Source organism: Chrysochloris asiatica, unplaced genomic scaffold (assembly GCF_000296735.1).
Source record: "Chrysochloris asiatica unplaced genomic scaffold, ChrAsi1.0 scaffold00238, whole genome shotgun sequence".
NCBI classification, from domain to species: domain Eukaryota; kingdom Metazoa; phylum Chordata; class Mammalia; order Afrosoricida; family Chrysochloridae; genus Chrysochloris; species Chrysochloris asiatica.
In genome coordinates this window covers 1904078-1923661 of record NW_006408756.1, presented here as the reverse complement: position 1 = coordinate 1923661, position 19584 = coordinate 1904078, and the positions used below count along the sequence as shown (strand labels likewise).

General features: G+C 53.8%; 2 protein-coding genes across 3 annotated transcripts in view; one reads left to right on the top strand and one right to left on the bottom strand.

Moving 5' to 3' along the window:
* Nucleotides 1-974: 974 nt before the first annotated feature.
* PSMA7 (proteasome (prosome, macropain) subunit, alpha type, 7) lies at nucleotides 975-6632 on the bottom strand. Of its 2 annotated transcripts, none has more exons than XM_006873370.1 (7): nucleotides 6519-6632; nucleotides 3550-3676; nucleotides 2669-2793; nucleotides 2149-2271; nucleotides 1743-1862; nucleotides 1175-1237; nucleotides 975-1071 (listed from the first exon to the last, which is right to left on the bottom strand). In XM_006873370.1, exons 1-7 carry the CDS (start codon nucleotides 6612-6614, stop codon nucleotides 979-981), a joined length of 747 nt encoding a protein of 248 aa, XP_006873432.1. In that variant the 5' UTR covers nucleotides 6615-6632; the 3' UTR covers nucleotides 975-978. The 2 variants fall into 2 exon arrangements, with proteins under 2 accessions (XP_006873432.1, XP_006873431.1); XM_006873369.1 differs by having other exon boundaries at nucleotides 979-1071; nucleotides 2669-2817; nucleotides 6519-6614.
* A 624-nt stretch (nucleotides 6633-7256) lies between these two features.
* SS18L1 (synovial sarcoma translocation gene on chromosome 18-like 1) overlaps nucleotides 7257-19584 on the top strand; it is a 19661-nt gene continuing 7333 nt past the window's right edge. The window contains exons 1-5 of the mRNA XM_006873368.1: nucleotides 7257-7328; nucleotides 16835-16911; nucleotides 17083-17167; nucleotides 17777-17921; nucleotides 18473-18670. Coding sequence (XP_006873430.1) covers nucleotides 7260-7328; nucleotides 16835-16911; nucleotides 17083-17167; nucleotides 17777-17921; nucleotides 18473-18670 — 574 coding nt within the window. The 5' untranslated portion in view covers nucleotides 7257-7259. The remainder of the gene's footprint in view (nucleotides 7329-16834; nucleotides 16912-17082; nucleotides 17168-17776; nucleotides 17922-18472; nucleotides 18671-19584) is intronic.

Here is a 19584-nt window from a genome sequence, read left to right as displayed (position 1 = left end):
CTGTGTGGCTGGGGCCATCAAGTTAGTTCAGACTCACAGGGCTCCTGTATAGGGTTTCTGAGACTATAAATGTTAATGGGAGCAGAAAGCTTCACACACACCGCCCCCCAACCACTGACAGGTAGACTCAAACTCTTGGCCCTTGCCATTAATAACTGCACTGGAAATCGGCTGCGTTACCACTAGGGCTCCTAAAGCAATTTGGCACGGCCTTTGAAATTTGGGGTTGAGTCCAGGGCTCTTGCAGAACCCTTGTGTTTATGGGGCTCACACCCAGTGGTCTAAGCTGCAGAGTTGAGGAGTAGTCATCTAGAAGAAATAAAGGAGTCTCCCCTCACCCCACAGAATTGATCCCTGCCACAGTGGCCCCCAACTAACCAACTGGGCAACTGCAAGCTCTGCCAGAACTTCAACACAATTCCCAAGCACAGAGAGACATGTGGAGTGCTCCACTACCTGTGCCCTACCAACTGAGACCAGGCACAAGGGGAGACCCCAGAATTTACCCCCAAGATCTCGAAACTGACTGTCCTAGCGGTTACTCTGGGCATTTTCCTGTGAAGGAACAGCTTTGGGCTGGAAGAGTGCCGGGGACATTGGGAAGATAAAGGTAGTAACTTCACTTCCAACAGGAAGTGTACCGTAAAGCCAAAAGCAGCAAATGAGTCCTAAGCATTGGAGGAAAAGAGGCTTTGTTTCTGAGGCTAAATGCCTCAGGATTTGAACAAACACCTGAAGGGCATGGTCCTCCAACTGTGGCCTCAGCCTGTCCAGGGCAGCAGAAGACACCTGTGTCAGTGGGTTCCCACCCTGGAGGGAACAATTCTCTCAAGAGCCACTGTAACGACACCTGAGAAATCATGTTCTCTTTAAAAAAAGGTTAAAAACTCCGGAGGTTTATTGCTGGACCCATCACTGAGGACGTCATGAGGACGTCATGACTACGTCATGAGGACGTCATCACGGCAGGCAGTTGCTTCATGAGGCTTTCTTTTGTTTTTTCTTTTCATTTTCTTCTTTTTCCTTTTCAATTTCAGCAACATATTTTTCAATTTCTTCAGGGTTTAAAATCTACCAAAAAAAAAAAAGTGAGTCCGGGCACTTGGTCCTCAGCTGGTGTCACCCTCCCTGCCCATAGACCAAAGTGCAGACAAGGAACAGGTGTGACCTTTACCTTGAGAGGCTGATCACGCCGCATGACAGCAAGCTCAATGTTTTTGCCACCTGACTGGACTACCTGGAGGAATGAGAAAACAGCTTGGGTGGCTCTCATCACCAAAGGGGGCTTCCGCAGGCACCTCAAGTGGTCAAAGCCCTAGTACCCACCCTCCTGTCCTAAGGCACACTGGCTATCGGGACTCGCTGCCCCGTTCCACAAAAGCCCCAACTAGTCACAGCCACATGGAGTCGATGTGGAGGCAGCAATTCTACGGAGCATTTCCTAGACACTAAATTATTTCTCTCTGAGGTGCTGGTGGTTTTGCAGTCCAGTGCTTGTCCTAAAGTTCCACCAGGACACCTGGTGTCAGTCCCTGACCTTTCCACTCCCTTGACAGCAACACAGAGCCTCAGCAGGATCCTATATCCAACACTGCCAACAATGACCTGCTTTCTACAGTCGCTGATCCTGACTTGTGTCACAACAAGGACTAACCCAGCAACCATGCAGACCCGCCATGACTTCCAGCAGCCACCCACATCTTCCTCGGACCAGCAGCAGCACGTGGTGGATGCACACTTACCTCCAGAAGGGCCTTGATGACCAACTTAATGGCCAAGTTGTCTGTCTCGATGGCTTCGTCAGTGTAGTTCTTCTCCAGGAACTCTCGGACTGACTTGGCCCCACGGCCAATAGCATTAGCCTGGAACAGACCCGTGCAGCTCAGAGCCCCTGCGTGGCTGGCCAGCAGCTGCCCTGCCCCACCGTTCACTCCCACAAAGATTCTTAGATTTGATGTCGACTAAGCCGCGGTCACATCATTATGAAAGGCATCGCTGTGTCTCCCACACCTCTGATGCTCCCCGAAACACCAGTGCTTAACACTCTGCTCCCATGTTGTCAGAACTGCCATGGAAGCACCGCATTTTATATGTCTCTGTCTCTGACTGGGACCTGATGCCTCTTTCTGAGAAGGCAGCCAGGCTCACCTTCCAGGCATGGTAGGTACCCGAGGGGTCAGTCTGATAGAGCCTGGGTGTGCCGTCGAAGTCAAAGCCCACGATGAGGGCAGAGATGCCGAATGGTCTGCGCCCGTTGCTCTGTGTGTAGCGCTGCCGGGAAACGAGACAAGTTAGCACTGCTCTCCCAGCCTCTGCGGCTGGCATGAAAGGCTCCCAGTGACACTCAAACTACTCCATGCGCCTCAATGTTCTATTGAGGAGGAATGGATTTGACCGTTCAGGCCACTTAGAGTTGAGTGACAGATAGGCAGCCTAGAGCTGTTGACATTCCAATGCATTTCTGTTCCTCTTAGAAAGATGCCTCGGTGACTAGGCCTGCTAGGGGGCATCAGTCTGACAGGAAAACACATGGGCTCTGGCTATCAAGGGAGCCTGGCAGTCAGCCTCGCTTCCCAGTGTGACCTCTCCATTTTTAGTGCCCTACACCACAGAAATGGACCCATACACAACAAAGACCAGGGTTGCCCCCAGTCTTCTGACCGCCCACCTGCTTGAGACTGGCAATATAGCGGGTGATGTATTCCACAGTGACGGGGTCCTCTACCGTCAGCCGGTGGCTCTGGCACTCCACCCGGGCCCTATTGATGACAATCCTCGCGTCGGCAGTGAGGCCTACAACGACAGTGGAGCAGGTTTCTGCCTGAGCCACACCTGTCCAGGTAAGACAGCCAGGTACCTGGACCATAGGAGGGGCTGCAGGCAGGTGGGGGTCACCCGCCCAAGCTTCCCTGAGAACTTCAGTGTATGAAAAATAACACCACATGGAGACCAGGGCTGCACTGGTCAGCAGCTTGCCCTCTATCTTCGAGTGGCACGTGCAGCCCTGCCAAGACTGCTTGCCTCCCCCAGATGACAACAGAGAAACGGCCTGCCCTGGAGCCAAGAGGTGTTCTGAGACACTCCCACCAACCCTTTCAAGATCCAAATCTATTTCTTGTCATCAAGGATTGAACTGAGGAACCCCCACCCCAAATACGAGGGGAATTCAAAAAGTTATGGAATGAAAGACAGCGAATTCTTTCCTGATAGTCTTGCAGCCCCCAGTTTGTGTTGCCTTCCTGGCCCTGGGTGTGAGCCTGGGTGGACCACTGTAGGGTGGACCACTGTAGGGTGTGACGAGCTGGCCAGGCCCAGGGAGGAAAATGGGAAAAGAGCTACCAAATGGGGATCCCCAGGGAATACCAGAGAAGCAACAAGAAGGATCCACCGAGTCTCCACAAGTTCACATGCAGCCTCCTGAACTGTGAGAAAGTCAAGGTTTCTTAAAGCCACCTATTTGTGTCTACATTCCTGCAGCACTAAGAAACTAACACGCTCGGCTGGTCAGTGGTTCTGGTTGACACATCTGACACATCCTCAGACAGGTACCTGCAAATGCCATGCAAACATTGTCGTCCAAAGCACAGATTTTCCGCACTGTCCTCTCATCCTGCAGTTTGGCCACAGATTTCTTCTCCACTCCAAGAACAACAATGTCTCGTCCTCGAACGCCAACCTTCAATGAAATCAACAAACCACTTACTATAAGTGACCGGAGGTCTGCCACCAGGCATGCCCAGTACTGTGGTCAGCAACCCTGGTATCAATTCCCTGCTGTTAGACCTAGCACCTGGTCCCCTCCCCTAAAATGCTTAACGCTGGCCTTTAAGATACAAACAGTTGTTAAGTGTCGTGAAGTCGGTTCTGACGGACATCAACCCTGTATAGGGGTTCCTAGAAACAGCTGGTGGGTTTGAACTGCTGACCTGGGGTTTGCTGATCCACCAGGAGTCCTGTTCCAATCCTAACAAGTGTGAATAATTACCACATAAACACCAAGAGCACGTTTATCATTTTAAGCTGATGAATCAGATAGTCACCGTGAACGTTGTTGGAGTCCTGGTGTGGCACTGTGGGATCAGCCCTGAACCGTAAGGGCATTTGAACTGCAAGGTTGGCGGTTCCAACTCAACAGCCACTACTTGGAGACTCCATACATGGTTGTTCTGAGTAGGAACCGCCTTGATGGTACATAGCAACAGCCTTGCAGGGTGTCATCAAGTCAATTCCGACTCCTAGTGACCTCATGTTAACACAGAACTGCCCCACAGGGTTTCCTACACTACCCTCTTTATTGGAACAGATAGTCAGATTTTTCTCCTGGGAAGCCACTGGTGGGCCTGAACTGCAACCCCTGGGCTAACAGATGAGCGCTTAACCATTTGCATCACCAGGGATCCTAACTGTTAAGTGCCATCGAGTCGGTTCTGATTCCTTGTGGCCCTGTATAGGGTTTCTGAGGCTACAGATCTACACGGGGACAGAAAGTCTCCTCCTATGGAGCAGCTGGTGGGTTTGAACCTCTCCTCTGTGGTTCACAGTCCAGTGCTTATTCATACAGAGCCAGCATGCTCCAGGAGTCCTTGGCATTACCCAAACCCAAACTCGCTGCGGTTGAGTTGATTCCAACTTAGCAACCCTGAGGAGGGTTTCCTTCCTAGGAGCCTGGCTGGTGGGTTTGAACTGCAAACCTTGTAGTTAGTCCGGTGCTTAACCTACAGTGCCATGCCAGGACTCCCCTAAGTACATAGATATATTTTTAAAAAGCTGTCACCAGAGTCAATTCTGACTCACAGCAATCCCAAAGGACAAAGTAGAACTGTCCCAAAGGAATGGTGAAGCAGTCTTCCTTACGGGAACAGAGCTGCCGGTGGGTGCACACAGTTGGCCTCTCAGTTAGCAGCTGAGCAGTTACCCACTGCACCACCAGGGCTCCTTAACACTGAAGTCAGGTGTTCTGAAGTTCTTGTTTCTGCAGTTGTGAAATTACAAACCTTTCAGATGGGGGTGGGCTGACATGAGGGACAACCAACAACCGGGTCAATTGTCAGGGAGGGCAAACACGTGATCACCCCCAGGAATGAGTAACTCCCCCATCTCAATGGAACTGAAGACACTATGGGCTGGCTCTTGGTGAGGGGCCTGAACAGCCTTCCTGGCCTCCACTCTCATGGCTATCAAAAATGTCTCAATGTGCCCAATGCCCTGGAGTAAAATCCACCCGCAGCTCAGAACCATCTAACCAACCGACGTGCAATGGACGTCGGCGAAGTGGCCAACTGATCCCTCTGCTGATGGTGTCCAGTGGATGCGCTAGGACCTTAATTTCAAAACGGTGAAAAATGGAAAAGACAGCTGCGTGAGCTTTCTCCCGAGTTCAGCAAAGCATGCTCAAGTTCGCAGTCAGTGTGGGGCTCTATCATGAGTTCAACACAGCAGACCAGGTGCAGGAAGTGGCTGCGCTGAGGGAGGACTAATATGGGCGGGGCGGGGCGGCTTCCCAGGGTCCAGTGGTCAGATCTAGGGGCGCCCAGTAGTTATCCCACAGCCTGCCCAGGCCCTGCGCCGCTGACACACCAGGGCCTTTGCAAAGACACCCCGTAACGCCCAGATGTCCCCCAACACACCAAGGGAGCCTGCACCAGCCAGCCCTCTCAAGTCGGCGGGTCACCCGCACGTCCGACCTGGGAAGGGTGACCGTGCCAAGATGGCCGTCACCTTGCCAGCATCGAGCTGGGTTCAGAGGTGCACCCTGCCACAATTACAGACACTAGAGACGGAACAAGTGAAAGCCACCCAAGTGTCGGTCCCCCCTCCACCAAACTGCCATTTCTGAAAGCACCTGTCAATCACCACCGAAATTACCCTCAACGCCTGGCGCTATGGATTTTCGGCCATGTCCCGGCTGTTTTGCCTAACAAACCGCCCCTGCTCCCCGACTCCCCTAGCATTTTCCTCTTGGACGCCAGATCCTTGCTTCGCCTTCCGTTAAAATAGCGAGCTCCTCTAAACCCCCAGAATCCTGAACTCGCCTTGTATTAAAAAAGCCCAACCGGCCCATCCAGAGCCCGGAGCGGCCGTCAGCTCGGCGGCGTGGTCAGTGGAGTCAGGTCCCGGGGAGAGCCTTCCTGTCCACTCTCTAGACCCTGCCGCTCCAGGCCGCAACCCGGGCCCAGGGACCCGCGAGATGCAGGCATCAGTGCACGCGGCAACTCAGGCCAGGTAACTCGAGGCCGCAGCCCTTCCTGAAAACCTCCCCGCCGTTTTGGGGATCCTCCCAGCTCAATCCCGGGGGATTCTGCAGCGCGCAAGCCCCAGGGAATTCCCGGCCCAGGGCGAGGCCTGCCAAACCCCCTTGCAGTTCCGGGCTGCCGGGCCCAGAACGCAGCCCTGGCCTTCCTCCCTGTGAGGTCCGGAGCGCGCACCCTCCCGAGAACCCCAGTGCGCCCGGACCCGCTCGCGGCCCACTTCCGTCTAGATCACCGGGCTCGCGCAGGCCTCGGCGCGGCCGCCCTCACCGCAGTGGAGCCCTTCTTCACGGCCTCCTGCGCGTATTCCACTTGGAAGAGGTGGCCGTCGGGCGAGAAGACGGTGATGGCGCGGTCGTAGCTCATGGCCGGGCGCGGCGCGGCCTGCTCTGGAGACTACCGGGTGCGCTCCCGGCCCGCTGGTGAGCCCTGACTGCGGACCAGCGCGCTCTTGCTCAAAAGCGCACACTCATGCGCCGCCGCAGCGGATTCACCACGCCGCCCTACGGCCTACGCTGCCGACGCATGACTACGCCGCCGCCGGAGGCCGGCGCTACAGATGGTGACCTACGCTGCCGACGTACGGCTGCGCTGCTGACGCACGGCTACGCTGCCAACGGAGGCTTGCGCTGTTGACGGAGACCTATGCTGTCGACTGGCCCTAAGCTGCCGACGCACGGCTACGCTGATAGCGTACGGCGTGGGCGGGCGCCCGGAGCGAACCATGACAGACGCAGGGGAGCCCGTGGTGGCGACAGAGGGTGGGCGCGGTGTGCCGGTCGGGAAGCAGGGCAGGCGGCGTGGGTCGTGAGACTGGAAACTGCGACACGCGCGCGCGCGGGGAGGTGGGCGGGCAGGCCGGAGCTCACGGCGACGGCGGTGGGCCGGGCGAGTCCACGACTCGGCGCCCCCCGCCCGCCCCGCCCCCACCGCTGCGGAGACGGAGCGCCCTCGGACGCGGCGCGCGGCCAGAGAATAAGCCCAATGAGCCAGGGCTGAGCCGCCGCCACCATGTCCGTGGCCTTCGCCTCCGCCCGGCCGAGAGGCAAAGGCGAGGTCACGCAGCAGACCATCCAGAAGGTGGGTCAGCGGGCCGGGGCGGGAGGCGCGTGGGGGGCGCGGGGCCGGAACAAAGCGGGCGCCGCCGCCCCGAGGCCGCCCAGCCGGCGCCCCCCGCGCGCTCTCCCGGCGACCCGGAGGCGCGTCGTCCGCAACCCGTGCAAGTTCGCGGGGGGCGCGGGACCGGGCGGATGCGGGGATGCAGTTTTCGCGTGCGCGCCGGAGCAGTGCCGGGCGGGCGAGGGCTGGTTGCGCTCGGCTGCAGCCCGGGGGGGCGCGGCGGCTCGGCCGCTCCGATGCGCACGTTGGCGAGCGGAGAGGGGCCGGGCTGGCCTGGGGACGCATGGCCGGGGCCGCCCCGCCGCCTCTTCGAAGGTGCTGACAAGATCCCAGCCCCGCAGCTGCTAGAGCGGCCGCTCACCGCCAGCTCTTACTTGCGTGCCGTATTGTTGCTAGTTAGGCACCTGATTTGCTTCCTCACCCAACAGAAACTTTGCAGGTTATCTTTGTAGCGTTCCACTTCTCCGACAAGCGTGGCACTGCTATTTTCTAGGGGTATCATTTACCTGGGTCTGGAGACACCTTTAACAAACACGTTTTAGACAAAAGACTGAAGCTTTGAAGGGGAGAATTTAAACGTCCTGTCGTTTTTCGTTAGAAGGAGATCCGTGGTAGGCATTGCATTTAAATTTCTCCCAAAGTCTTCCGTAACTACCTAGCTTGCTTTTCGAAACTCGGATTCTATCTTTTCCCCTCGGTCCCCAGGAGCTCCCTGTTTTCCTTGGGGGTGCACCTTGTTCACTGTGTCTCTTGTTCCTTGATAATGGGTCGGTCCTTTGTGGAAACAGCCTTCTGTCTGTGACCTGTCACAGTACTAATAGTAAGTACTGTTGGTCTTAAGTCCTCAATGCGTTTTGAAAACAAGGAGATTCAGCCAACTCTGAACAGAAGAAGATTATTTGGGAAGCAGAAGATTGCAGAGCCTGGCATTTTTGTTTCTGTAATAAACACACATGTGTGCTTACTGTGTACTAGGTACCATTCTGCGGGTTGCTCAGGTCCTAATTCGGTTTACTTTCTTAGTAAGTGCTTACTATCATGCCCATTTTATAGCTGAGGATACTGAGGCCTGGTGAGGTTAAATGCCCGTCTGGTAAGTGGTGAAGCCCAGTCAGGCCCAGTCCAACAGTGATGCTGACCTGGAGCCTCCCAGCCACCCTGGTTATGGGAGCGGATGTGTGACAGGTTCAGTCCTTGTTCCTCTGGTTTCAACTTCTCCTGGCAGGTGTGTGTGATCACCCACTCCCACCCTTAACACACAGTGATCAGAAAGAGCACAAAATGGCCTTGGGTGTAGTAGGCAGGCAGCTGGCTTGCCCTTGTCGCTGGCCAGTCCACACCCTCCTTCATGGGCGCTTTGGACAGTGAGTCCATGCCCCCAGAGGGCCGTTTGTGCCCTGCTGCACTGATGGGGGCGGTGACCACAATGTGTGCTCATAGGCTCTGGCTGAGGGTCTTGAGGGCTCCAGGGGTGATCGGGAAGAATTTTTCCAGGCAAACTCCTACTCTGCCTTCCACACCCAACTCAAATGTCTCCTCCCTCCTAGACACTCGGCACACAGCTGCTCATTGAGCTGTCTTGAGGCAGGCACTGTTTTTGGGCTCAGTATGTACTAAGTAAGTCTGCATGACGTTTGTTCCATCAGAGGGAGTATTCTGGGATGGGCAGACATGCAGAGAAGGATCCCTGGTGGCACACCAGGTTAAGCATTGGGATGCTAACCACATGCTTGTTGTTTTCCCGCACAGCCCTTGGGCCACCGTGAACCTCCCTCCGCACTACGGATGTTCAGGTGCAGTCCCTGAAGAAAATCCCTGTTGTAAATCCGAATCTCTGCACCAGGTGGGGAGGTGGCAAAGGGACAGCCACAGCCAGGCCCTTGTTCCCTACTGCCCAGGAACACCTAGCACTAAACTCCCTGCAGGGTGCGCCCCCAAGCAGATGTTCACCTGAGCCCCTTCAGTCATGCAGCACTCCCTTGCCCATTTGCCTCTCTCTGCTCAGATTCTTTTGCCACCTCCCCTTCCCCCATCTGCAGCTGTGCTTGGAGCGGGAATCTGACACACCGGAGTACCCCTGGTGTCCTCCTGTTCTCTGGCTACTGTTCTGTGTGCTTGAGGACTGGGGGCAGTGTTCCCGAAACACGCCCCCCCCCCAATAGCAGTGTCATGCCTAACCCAGCCGACACTGGATAATAGCCCAGGCCCCATAGCGAAGGACCATGCCATGGTGTCCTGTGTATCCTGTGGACCAGAGCCAGGGCTCCCCTGCCTGACCAAGCACGTGCACCCTGAACATACAAAAGCTGAATCAGGTCCAGAGAGGACTCCTGGGACCAGGACTGGGGAACTGACTGGCCAAAACGTCACGTTGTTGTTGTTGTTAGGTGCCACCAAGTAGGCACCGATTCTTAAGGACCCTGTGCACGACAGAACAAAATACTATCCGGTCCCACAGCAACCTCACAGTCATTGCTAAGCCTGAACCTGTTGCTGTTACCATTGTGTTCAGACATTTCGTTGGAGGTCTTCCTATTTTTCTCTGACCCTCCACTTTAAGAAACATGATATTCTTTTCCAGGGACTGGTTCCTCCTGATAACCTGTCCGAGTATGAGATACGAACCCTGGCCATCCTGGCTTCAAAGAAGTATTCTAGCTGTACTTCTTCCAACACGGATCTGTTTGTTCTTTTGGCAGCCCATAGTACTTTTAATCTTCTCCAACACCGTAACTCAAATGCATCAATTCTTCTACGGTGATCTTTTTTTCACTATTCAACTTTCACATGCATATGAGGTTATTGAAAATACTGTGGCTTGGATCAAGCTCACGTTAGTCCTCAAAATGACATCTTTGTTCTTAAACACTTTAAAGAGGTCTTTGCAGCAGATTTGCCATATGCAATATGTAGCTTTCTTTATTTCTTGACTGCTGCTTCCATGAATGTTGATGGTTAATCTGAGCAAAATGAAGTCTTTGACAACTTCAGTCGTTTTCTATTTATATGGATGTTGTTGATTGGTACAGTGGTGAGGATTTGTCGTTTCTTTGCATTGAGACGTAACCCATACCGAAAGCTATGCTCTTTACTTTCAGCAAGTAACATCACGTGGGCAGTTGAAATGGTGTGTTGATCTTTTTTTTTTTTTGAACAGTGCCTAAATATTTATTTTTCAAAATGTACATTTTCAGATTAGAGGGGTTTACATTGAATGACAAGGAGCTTTGGTAGCGTAGTGGTTACGAATCGAGCCGCGAACCGCAAGGTCAGTAGTTCGAAACTACCAGCTGTTCCGCATGAGAAAGATGAGACTTTCTGTTCCCATAAAGATTTACAGCCTCGGAAACCCTGTGCAGGGTCGCTATGGGTCGGAACCGACACCACAGCATTTAACAACAATAACATCGCTCCTTAAATCTGTGATTGTTGATTTCTACATAATGGATTACAAACCGCATAAAACCCACAGCTGTAGCTCCGGAAGGGAGTGTGCACCTTAGTCCACCTGTTACCCTTGTGATCCATTGAACCAGTTGTTGAATGTAAACTGCAAATAACCTGGACACATTCCACTGCAACATAAAATGTTTCTGCCACCTGTATTGCTCGTTTCAAATCAGAAATCGTCTGGGACCTGGGCTCTGAAGGCTGAGCTGCAAGTGGGCATGGTCTGACTGCCCTGGTGGTGGTGTGCGCTTCGCCTTTCGGTGCCTCAGTTTCCTAGTTCTCGCACGGAGCTGGACTCCCTCACTGGCTGCAGAGGTGATGGGATTCACAGGGGGTGGGGTTGGGGGGTCTGTTGCTATCTGTGTCGAGTCAGCTGTTGTTTGTCGAGAGGAAGTGGGTGAAGTGGAGTTTATCCATGTTGGCCTGCAAGGATGGGTCCAGGGCATGCTCCTTGGAAGGACGGCTGGCATTGGATGACGTGCCCAGTGTCGTGGATTTCGATGTGGTGTGCAGGGACTTTCTCTCAGGCAGGGTTGCATGTGGTGCTCTCAGGGACCCGGGTCCCACCTTGTATTTATTCTCTGCAGTCCGCACAGTGGATCTTATGTGCGAGCACCTCAGTTTTGTTTGTTTTCAAAACCCCCACACCCTGTCCACTGGCCTGTAGTTGGGTGACTGCTCAGAGGGGCCCCGAGGTGCTGTCGAACAACTACTCTGTTGGAGGTGCTGCCCACATGCTGGGCTGGGAGGCTCCGGGGCAGTGTCTGCTGGGAGAGTGGGAGCAAGAGAGGGCACAGGTATGGGTACTGCTTTATCTCACCTGGTTAACTCAGCCAGCTGCCCAGGGCACATCCCCTTGTTCATGAAGGGCAGTCATGGGGGCACTGTTTCCAGCTGCAGGAGGTGGAAACAAGTTAGGCTGGTCAGAAGAGCCTAGCCTTGTATTGGATGGCCTGTCCACTGTGGTGAACCTGCAGCCTGGCTAGCAGTGAGGTTGGCTCTTCATGGCCCCTAGGAAGTCTCCTGTTTGTGTGGGAAGTGGGGGAGAGGCTTCATGTTGGGGAGCCGTGATGGAGTGATCCCCCCCATTTCCTTTTGGAGACCCTTTCCCAGATTTCTGCCTAAGACCCCCAGTCCCTCCCTGCTGCCCTCTCCTGGATCTGTGGCCTTCCTCCCTCACCTGCCTGGTGGGGTTCTACAGGTGGCTGTAGCGGCCGTCTCTCGTCTGCACGTTCCTGTTTCCAGCAGTCCCGTGCCCTGAAGGCCACGTTTGGGTCCTTCTCCTGCACAGCTGTTGCTTTTCCCTGGGCTTGTCGATTCCAGTTGTCACGAATCCATTCCCGACTCTCAGCTGCAGGAGACTCACCTCAGGTGTTGCACCAGGTCTGTCTTCTTGGGCTCCTGCTCTTGGTCCCACTGCTATCCGCCCTGCCTCCTTTGCTTTCTCTAGTGTGGGGTTCATTGTTTGGGTGGAGCACATCCTTGAGTAGCTTCCTGAGAACAGGTGGTTGTCAGTAGAGTAGCACTGCCCCCATAGGGCTCCCTAGGCTGCCATCTTGGCATTGGTGCTTCTTCTGATTTGGAAATTTCAGCTGAGAGGAAATGTCCTGAACAGTGATCTGGGTGAGTTTTCTCCACTTGTTTTCTTTGGAAGACTGATTCTTGCTGTGTGAGAAGCTTCTAATTTCATTATCTTTTCTATTTTCCTCTCCGACTTTCTGGAGTCTTCTTCAGCTTTGTATCCAACCCTTCTGTCAAGTGCCTCATTTTGGCCAACAGACATTCGTTCCCAGGCGCAGTACTGAAATCCTTTTCTATTCCTGTTACTTTGTATGTGTGGAGTAGCATTCTGTTCTTGCTCATGTATGCAGTAAACAGATAGCCCTTCTCTCTCAGAGAGTTAACTGTGGTCAGGTTTTGAGGTTTTCTCTAGCGTGATGGTTAGGGTCCCTGCCAGCTTTTGCTCTATGGCTCCTATTGGCCTTTGTCTTTCCTAAATAAGTCATCCCCACGTGCTGGCACACCAGGTGTGGTCTGGGGGCTTCACCTGGAGGTACTTACTCGCCCCCCAGTGGTATGAGAGGTTAGAATTGCAGGGGCACAGGCACGCCACCATCCCTACTCAGGTGCTTGCACGGTTTGTTTTCCCCTGAATTTTACTTATTTTGTTCTTCTTGTTGAGACACCGATTCTACAGTTTCTGCATGCATGTTTAGTAACATTGATGACGTTCTTCGAGTTGTGTCACCAACCTCTCCTTCCTCTTCCGAGTCATTCCTCCCCCATGGATGTGAACTCACTGCCCCCTAAGGTGCTGACCTTTCCAGTTGCGTTGTCAGTTTGACCTTGTATAGGCAGTTCCTCAGCACATGCTGCTGGGGCTGGTGGGCTGGTGGTGATGGTGGTGGTGTGCACTCGAGTCGGTTCTGACTTTAGCAACCTTGGTTAAGGTTTCTGAGGCTGTGACTCTGATGGGAGCAGAAAGTCTCATTTTTCTCCCACAGAGTGGCTGGTAGATTCAAACTTCTGACCTTGCAGTTAGCAGCCCAATGCTTAACCCACTATACCACTTGTTGTTGTTAAGTGCTGTCGAGTCAATTGTGACCCATAGCAACCCTGTATAGGGTTTCCAAGGAGCAGCTGGTGCGCTTGAACCGCCGACCTTGGAGTTCAAATAGCTTTGTAGTCTGGTGCATTAACCCACAGCGCCACACCAGGACTCCCTACAGAGCATCTGAAGGGGCTCCAAAAATCCTGTGGAAAAATTCTATATTCTTTTAGTCCCCCTTTCCATGAACTTTTTGAGGCCCCCTTGTAATGCTTAAAGCAGGCCTTTTTTACTAGTTAAGCTGAACGAGTAAACTAGTATTTGCATTTAAGAAGACTTCAGGGAATATTTTCGGTTTAAAGATTAAAGATGATTACAACAATAGTATTAGGAGATCATTCAGCTATGATTCCAGACCGTCTGTACTGTATGGAAGTTGGAGAGTCTGTTCTGGATTTTCTCCCCTTTTGATCAGGATCCTCCTACAGACTCTCTGATCAAAATGTTCAGTTGTGGTATTGAGACACCATCCAGTTCTAGTCTTGTAGCAGAGGAGGCAGGTGTTCCTGGAGGCAGTTAGCCACGCATTCCAAACCCTCCTTCCTCGGCTGCTGCAGGCTAGTAGTGTCCCATTGTGCCTTGGATGGCTGCTTGCAAGCTTTTAAGACCCCAGGCACTAAACAGTGAATGAGGAGACAGCAGACACTGGGATGCCCCAGGAAATCATGACCCTAAACCTCCAAACCAAGGAACCAAAAATCCCAGCGTTGTTTGGATATACAGGCAGCTACGTGTGTGTCTGTCACACAGCTTTTGCCGATTTAGCATTTTGCAGGTGTATAGCTTGTTGGCAGCAGGTGCAGTGATGGACTGGGGTGTTGATGTGATGCTGTAGGCTAAACACTGGACTGAAAACACTCAGTGCCATGGAGTCGATTCCAACTCATCATGACCCTGTCCAGCAGGGGTGGGGAACATCTGGCCCATAGGCCGTATGTTGTTGTTGTTAAGTGCTATGGAGTTGGTTCTGGCACATAGCGACCCTGTGTAGGCTTTCCGAGGAGCGTCTGATGGGTTTGAACCGCCTACCTTGCAGTTCAAACTGACCTTGCGGTCCAGCGTCTTATCCTGCTATGCCACCCACAGTGGGACTCCACGGCTGTATAGGGCCTGCACAATTATCTGGCCTGGTCCTGCCAAGGCAACCGCAGTTGCAGCCATCACATCTGTTGTTGTTAAGTACTGTCAAGTTGGTTCCGCATCATAGCGACCCTACATAGGGTTTCCGAGGAGCACCTGGTGAGTTGCAACTGCTGACCTTGTGGTTCAAATCTACCCTGAGGTCGAGTGTTTTATAGCACCAGCACATTAGGGGTGAGTTCATTAAATGTTTGACCAAGTATGTTGTTAAGTGCCATCGAGTTGCTTCTAACTCATAGAGATCCTGTATAGGGTTTCTGAGGCTGTAAATTTTTACGGGAGTAGAAAACCTTACCTTTCTTCCATGTAGCGGCTAGTAGATTTGAACTACTAACCTTGAGTTTAGCAGTCCAGCTGATAATTCGGTATACTACAAGAGCTCATTTGAGAGTGTGTGTGTGTGTGTGTGTGTGTGTGTGTGTATAGCAGGCTAATTTTTAGGTTGATACTTTCTTATGGCCCGTGAATGATACAAATTTTGGCAGAGAAAAGGTTGCTCACCCCTGCTGTAGGTTTCTGAGACTGTAAATCTTTATGGGAAAAGACAGCCTTGTTTTTCTATCGTGGAGCAGCTGGTGGGTTTGAACTGCTACCTCACTGTTAGCAGACCAGTGCTTATCCATCCAACAGCATGGCCAGGGCTTCCTAGCAACAACATTGTTAATCAGTGCTGTTTCCATCACTGACAACTCTCCCTCGCTTCCCTTCTTCCTCCCCTGGTAACCATTTGTCTTTTCTTGTCACTTACGTGAGATCATGCAAAATTTGTTCTTTTGTCATTTACTTACTTCGCTCAGCATATTAATATGTCTTCAAGCTCTATCCTGTAGCTTGTGTCAGGATGTCATTTCTCATTGTCTGAGTCTGGGACACTTTGTGTTGATCCATTTCTCTGTTGATGGGTGTTTAGGTTCTTTGCACCTTTCAGCTGTCATGAATAGTGCTGCACTGAACCTGGGGTACAAGTCTCTGCATGAGTGTCTTGCTTTCAAGTCTTTTGGGGCTTAAATACAGGTGTGGAATACTGGGTCATGGAGAGTTCTATTTTTAGGTTTTTGAGAGAGCATTCCCACCAGCAGTGGGCAGGGGCGCCAGGTTCTCCACATCCTCACAGCATTTGTTCTTTTCTGTTGGTTTTTTAACCATCCCAAACCCACTGCCATCGAATTGATGCTGACTCACAGGGATCCTGTGGAGGGTTTCTGGCACTATACATCGTTAAGGGAACAAGTAGCCCTTCTTTCTCCCTTGAAGCCGCTGGTGCGTTTGAGCCACTGACCTTGTAGTTAGCAGTACAGCACGTAACCCACAGTGCCCCCAGAACTAGCCGTCCTTGTGGGAGTGAAATGGCACCTCGCTGTAGCTGTTTGTGTATCGCTGATGACTGATGAACCTGTTAGACTTTCTATTGGGTGAGTTCTTTGTGTCCAGCTTTTTTTTTTTTCCTTGCAAAACAATCACAATGTAATATTTTCTCATGCTTATAAATGTCCTTGGGCCCCTTGCTGGTCAGATTGGCTACATGGGAAAGGAAGATAGCGTTAACCACGTCCTCTCTTGGTTTCCTCTGGAAAGAGTTGTCTGTGTCTTCGGTTGTCCTCACCTGTTTGGCAAGCCAACAGCACCCTCCAATGGGTCCTTCGTCCAGGTGGAGCCACAGAACCAAGATGCTAAGCAGGGGAGAGGTGTCAAAATAAAAACAGAACCGCAAAACTGAGCACTCTGTTCCTGCCTTGGTTTCCCCATCTATAGAACAGGGCTACAAGTCCTGTCTCTGAGGACCGTTTTGGATTCAAGGACACATGGAGAGTCCGGCACCTCCAGGCTGGGGAGGATGCCAGCTGACATGCCCCATGATGGAAGTCTGGCATGTGCCCCTCAGAGGCTGGCTTGGGGTACAGTAGGGGCCTTGGAAGGAGTGGGACTCCCAGGGTGGGTGGAGGGCTGGCAGCCCTCAGACTGGGGCAGGATGCTGGACAGGCGGGCTTGGTGAGGCAGGGGGCCACTTGCTCTGCAGTGCCATTCCTGCCCCTCCCAAGGCGGACTGTAGCCTCCCTCCCCTCCACGTGTTCTGCTTTGTGGGCGTGCCACACCTGCAGATGGGCAGACTTTGGCTGCAGCCTTGGTGGGCAGATGCATGATCAGGCGGCGGGCGGCTGGGAGCCTGGGAGCCTGAGCCTGCCCGGAGATTTGGTGGTGGGCAGAGTTCCCAGCACAGACCTTGGTGAGGTTGCATGTGTCATTGGCACCCCCTCTGTGCCCCCTGCAGATGCTGGACGAGAACCACCAGCTGATCCAATGCATCCTGGAATACCAGAGCAAGGGCAAGACAGCCGAATGCACGCAGTGAGTGCTGCCCCGCCCCACCCTGATGCTTCCTTGCGACTTCCCCTTCAGGGGTTCTAGGGTCTTGGTCATGGACAGGGCCCCTGCAAACACTCTCTGGCCAGATAAGCACAGCCTGCCTAGCTGGATCGGCCCGTGACCTCTATGGCTTTGTTGCCCTTGTCCCCCCAGGTACCAGCAGATCCTGCATCGGAACCTGGTATACCTGGCCACAATCGCCGATTCTAACCAGAACATGCAGTCCCTGCTCCCAGCTGTGAGTACCCCCATGCAGGGACACAGTGCCAAGTCTGGACGGGGAGCCAGAATCGAGCAGGATGTCTCGGGAGGGTGTCGGGTGGACGGAGCGGCTGGAGGCAGGTGGCCACTTGCTTTCAGATGATCTAAGGGGACCTCACAGTAGGGGCAGTGTCAGAGGCTGAGGCAGACAGATGCTGGTCCCTGACTTGTTTCTGACCTTGAGCTCCAAATGGTCAGGGGGCGCAGGTGCTGGTAGCAGTGTGAGACGATGCAGCCACTGTGAGCGGCTTGCAGCGGTCCCTCAGGAAGTTTGCCATGTGGCCTGCTTAGTTTTGCCTCAGGTGCTGGGTGTTCACCAGCGTCCACTGTAGCACTGTCCACAGGGGTGCAGGACACGCAGCCGAACGCACCACTGCAGGGCCTCTAGGGGTGGGCACCTAGAGTCGGGAGGGCAGTGAGTCCAGGGGACAGCATGGTGTGGGGAGATGAGGGCACCGTTGTCCTGCCACTCCCAACATCCTGACCTTTAGGGGCTGTTTGTCCGGTAGCTGGGACGTATGGGGTCAGGGCTCCCCAACTCTGCCCTCAGTCAGACCAACCCCCACCGTCATCCTGTTGCCTGCAGCCGCCCACCCAGAACATAAACCTGGGCCCAGGAGCATTGTCGCAGAGTGGCTCCAGCCAGGGCCTGCACGCCCAGAGTGGCCTTGGTGACACCATCGGCTCTGGCCTGCCCCCCTCCTCCCTGATGCAGGGTCAGATCGGCAACGGTGAGCACTCAGGGTGGGGGCAGGGCTGCTGGCCACCTGACTGCAGGGTGTCCTCCCTAGCTGAGACAGCTCCCCTGTCCTTCCTGGGGTCGGTTGCAGGTGGGGTGCTTGTGCAGAGGGGAGAAACCCCCTCTTCCAAATCCTTCCTCCATCTGGACACTCACATCATGTCCACCGCAAATGCGAGGTGGGGGTTGGAACGTGGTTGTTTGTGACGCCGAGTCGATGCCGCCCTATGTTCTCATTGGGATTTTAAGGCTGTGACCTTTCAGAAGCAGGTCACCAGGTGCGTCTGGGTGGGTTTGAACCACCGACCTTCCAGTTAGTAGTGCGGGCGTAGCGATTTGTGCCATTACAGTCTCCAGTAGATGCCCAGCAAGACCCAAGTGCCCTGCTCCTGTCTGTGGGGTGAGGAGCGGTAAGTGACAGAGCAGCACAGTGTCACCTTACCTTCCTATGTCAGTCATTTAGTGACCCACGTGTGAGGGTTACAGGCCGAGCTATGAGGGGCCTGCCTCCTGCCCAGCCATCTCACCCACCCCTCCCGGTAGGTCCGAACCACGTGTCCCTGCAGCCGACAGCGCCGAGCACACTGCCCACCACCTCCATGAGTATGTCGGGTAGCAGCCATAGCTCAGGGCCCGGCTACAGCCACGCAGGACCCGCCTCACAGAGCGTGCCACTGCAGGGTCAAGGCACCATCGGCAACTACGTGTCTCGGACCAACATCAACATGCAGTCCAACCCAGGTACCTCTGCCCCGGGGACTCTGTGACGCCACCAAGTCCCACCACCCTCATCGCATGCAGGGGTGCCTTTGTTGGGCATGTGCTGCCGCCCTCCTCTGCAGTGCTGGGTCTAGGGGTGCAGGGAGCACGGGGGTGGGGAGCATGTTGACGGCACAGGGTCCAGGTTGGGGGACTGTTCCTCCAAGGTTCAGTGCAACCTCAGGAGGACAGTGTTTGTCCTGGCCCAGGATGGGAGGACTGGACACGTGGGAGCACAGACTTTCCCCACACTGGGATCCGTGCGGCTGGAGGCAGAGTGAAAGAATGTTGACTGTCCACAATGGGGCAGGGAGACAAGCTCCCAATAGAGTGACCACTGGCCACTTGGGGCTGTCGAGACCAGTCTGAGGTTCTCTGTACGCACCAGAGGCACCCAGATTGGGAAGGCTGGCCAGCAAAAAGGAAGGGGAGGTACCTTATTGAAAATGGTATATTGGGTTTTATTAAAGGTGATTTTCACCTGTTGCTGAAATCACATGTGTGGTTCGCCTCTGTGGTTCTCATTCTATTTCTGTTGTTAGCACACTCTATAGAAGGTTCTGAGCACAGGTGGCATGTCGGACAGACCTGTGGGTGTAGAAGAGTCCACCCTGAGTGTTAAAAAGATCAGCAGGGTACAGGGACGTCAGGGTGTGAGGTCACAGGGTTATGAGGGTCAGACTGTGGATCACAGGGAGATCAGTGAGAGTTACGGTGAGGTCAGGGGAGAGGACCTGGCAGGTCATTAAGGGTAACAGGGAGTCAGTGAGGGTTACAGTGAGGTCAGGGTGTGAGGTCACAGGGAGTCAGTGAGGGTTACAGTGAGGTCAGGGGAGAGGAACTGGGAGGTCATTAAGGGTAACAGGGAGTCAGTGAGGGTTACAGTGAGGTCAGGG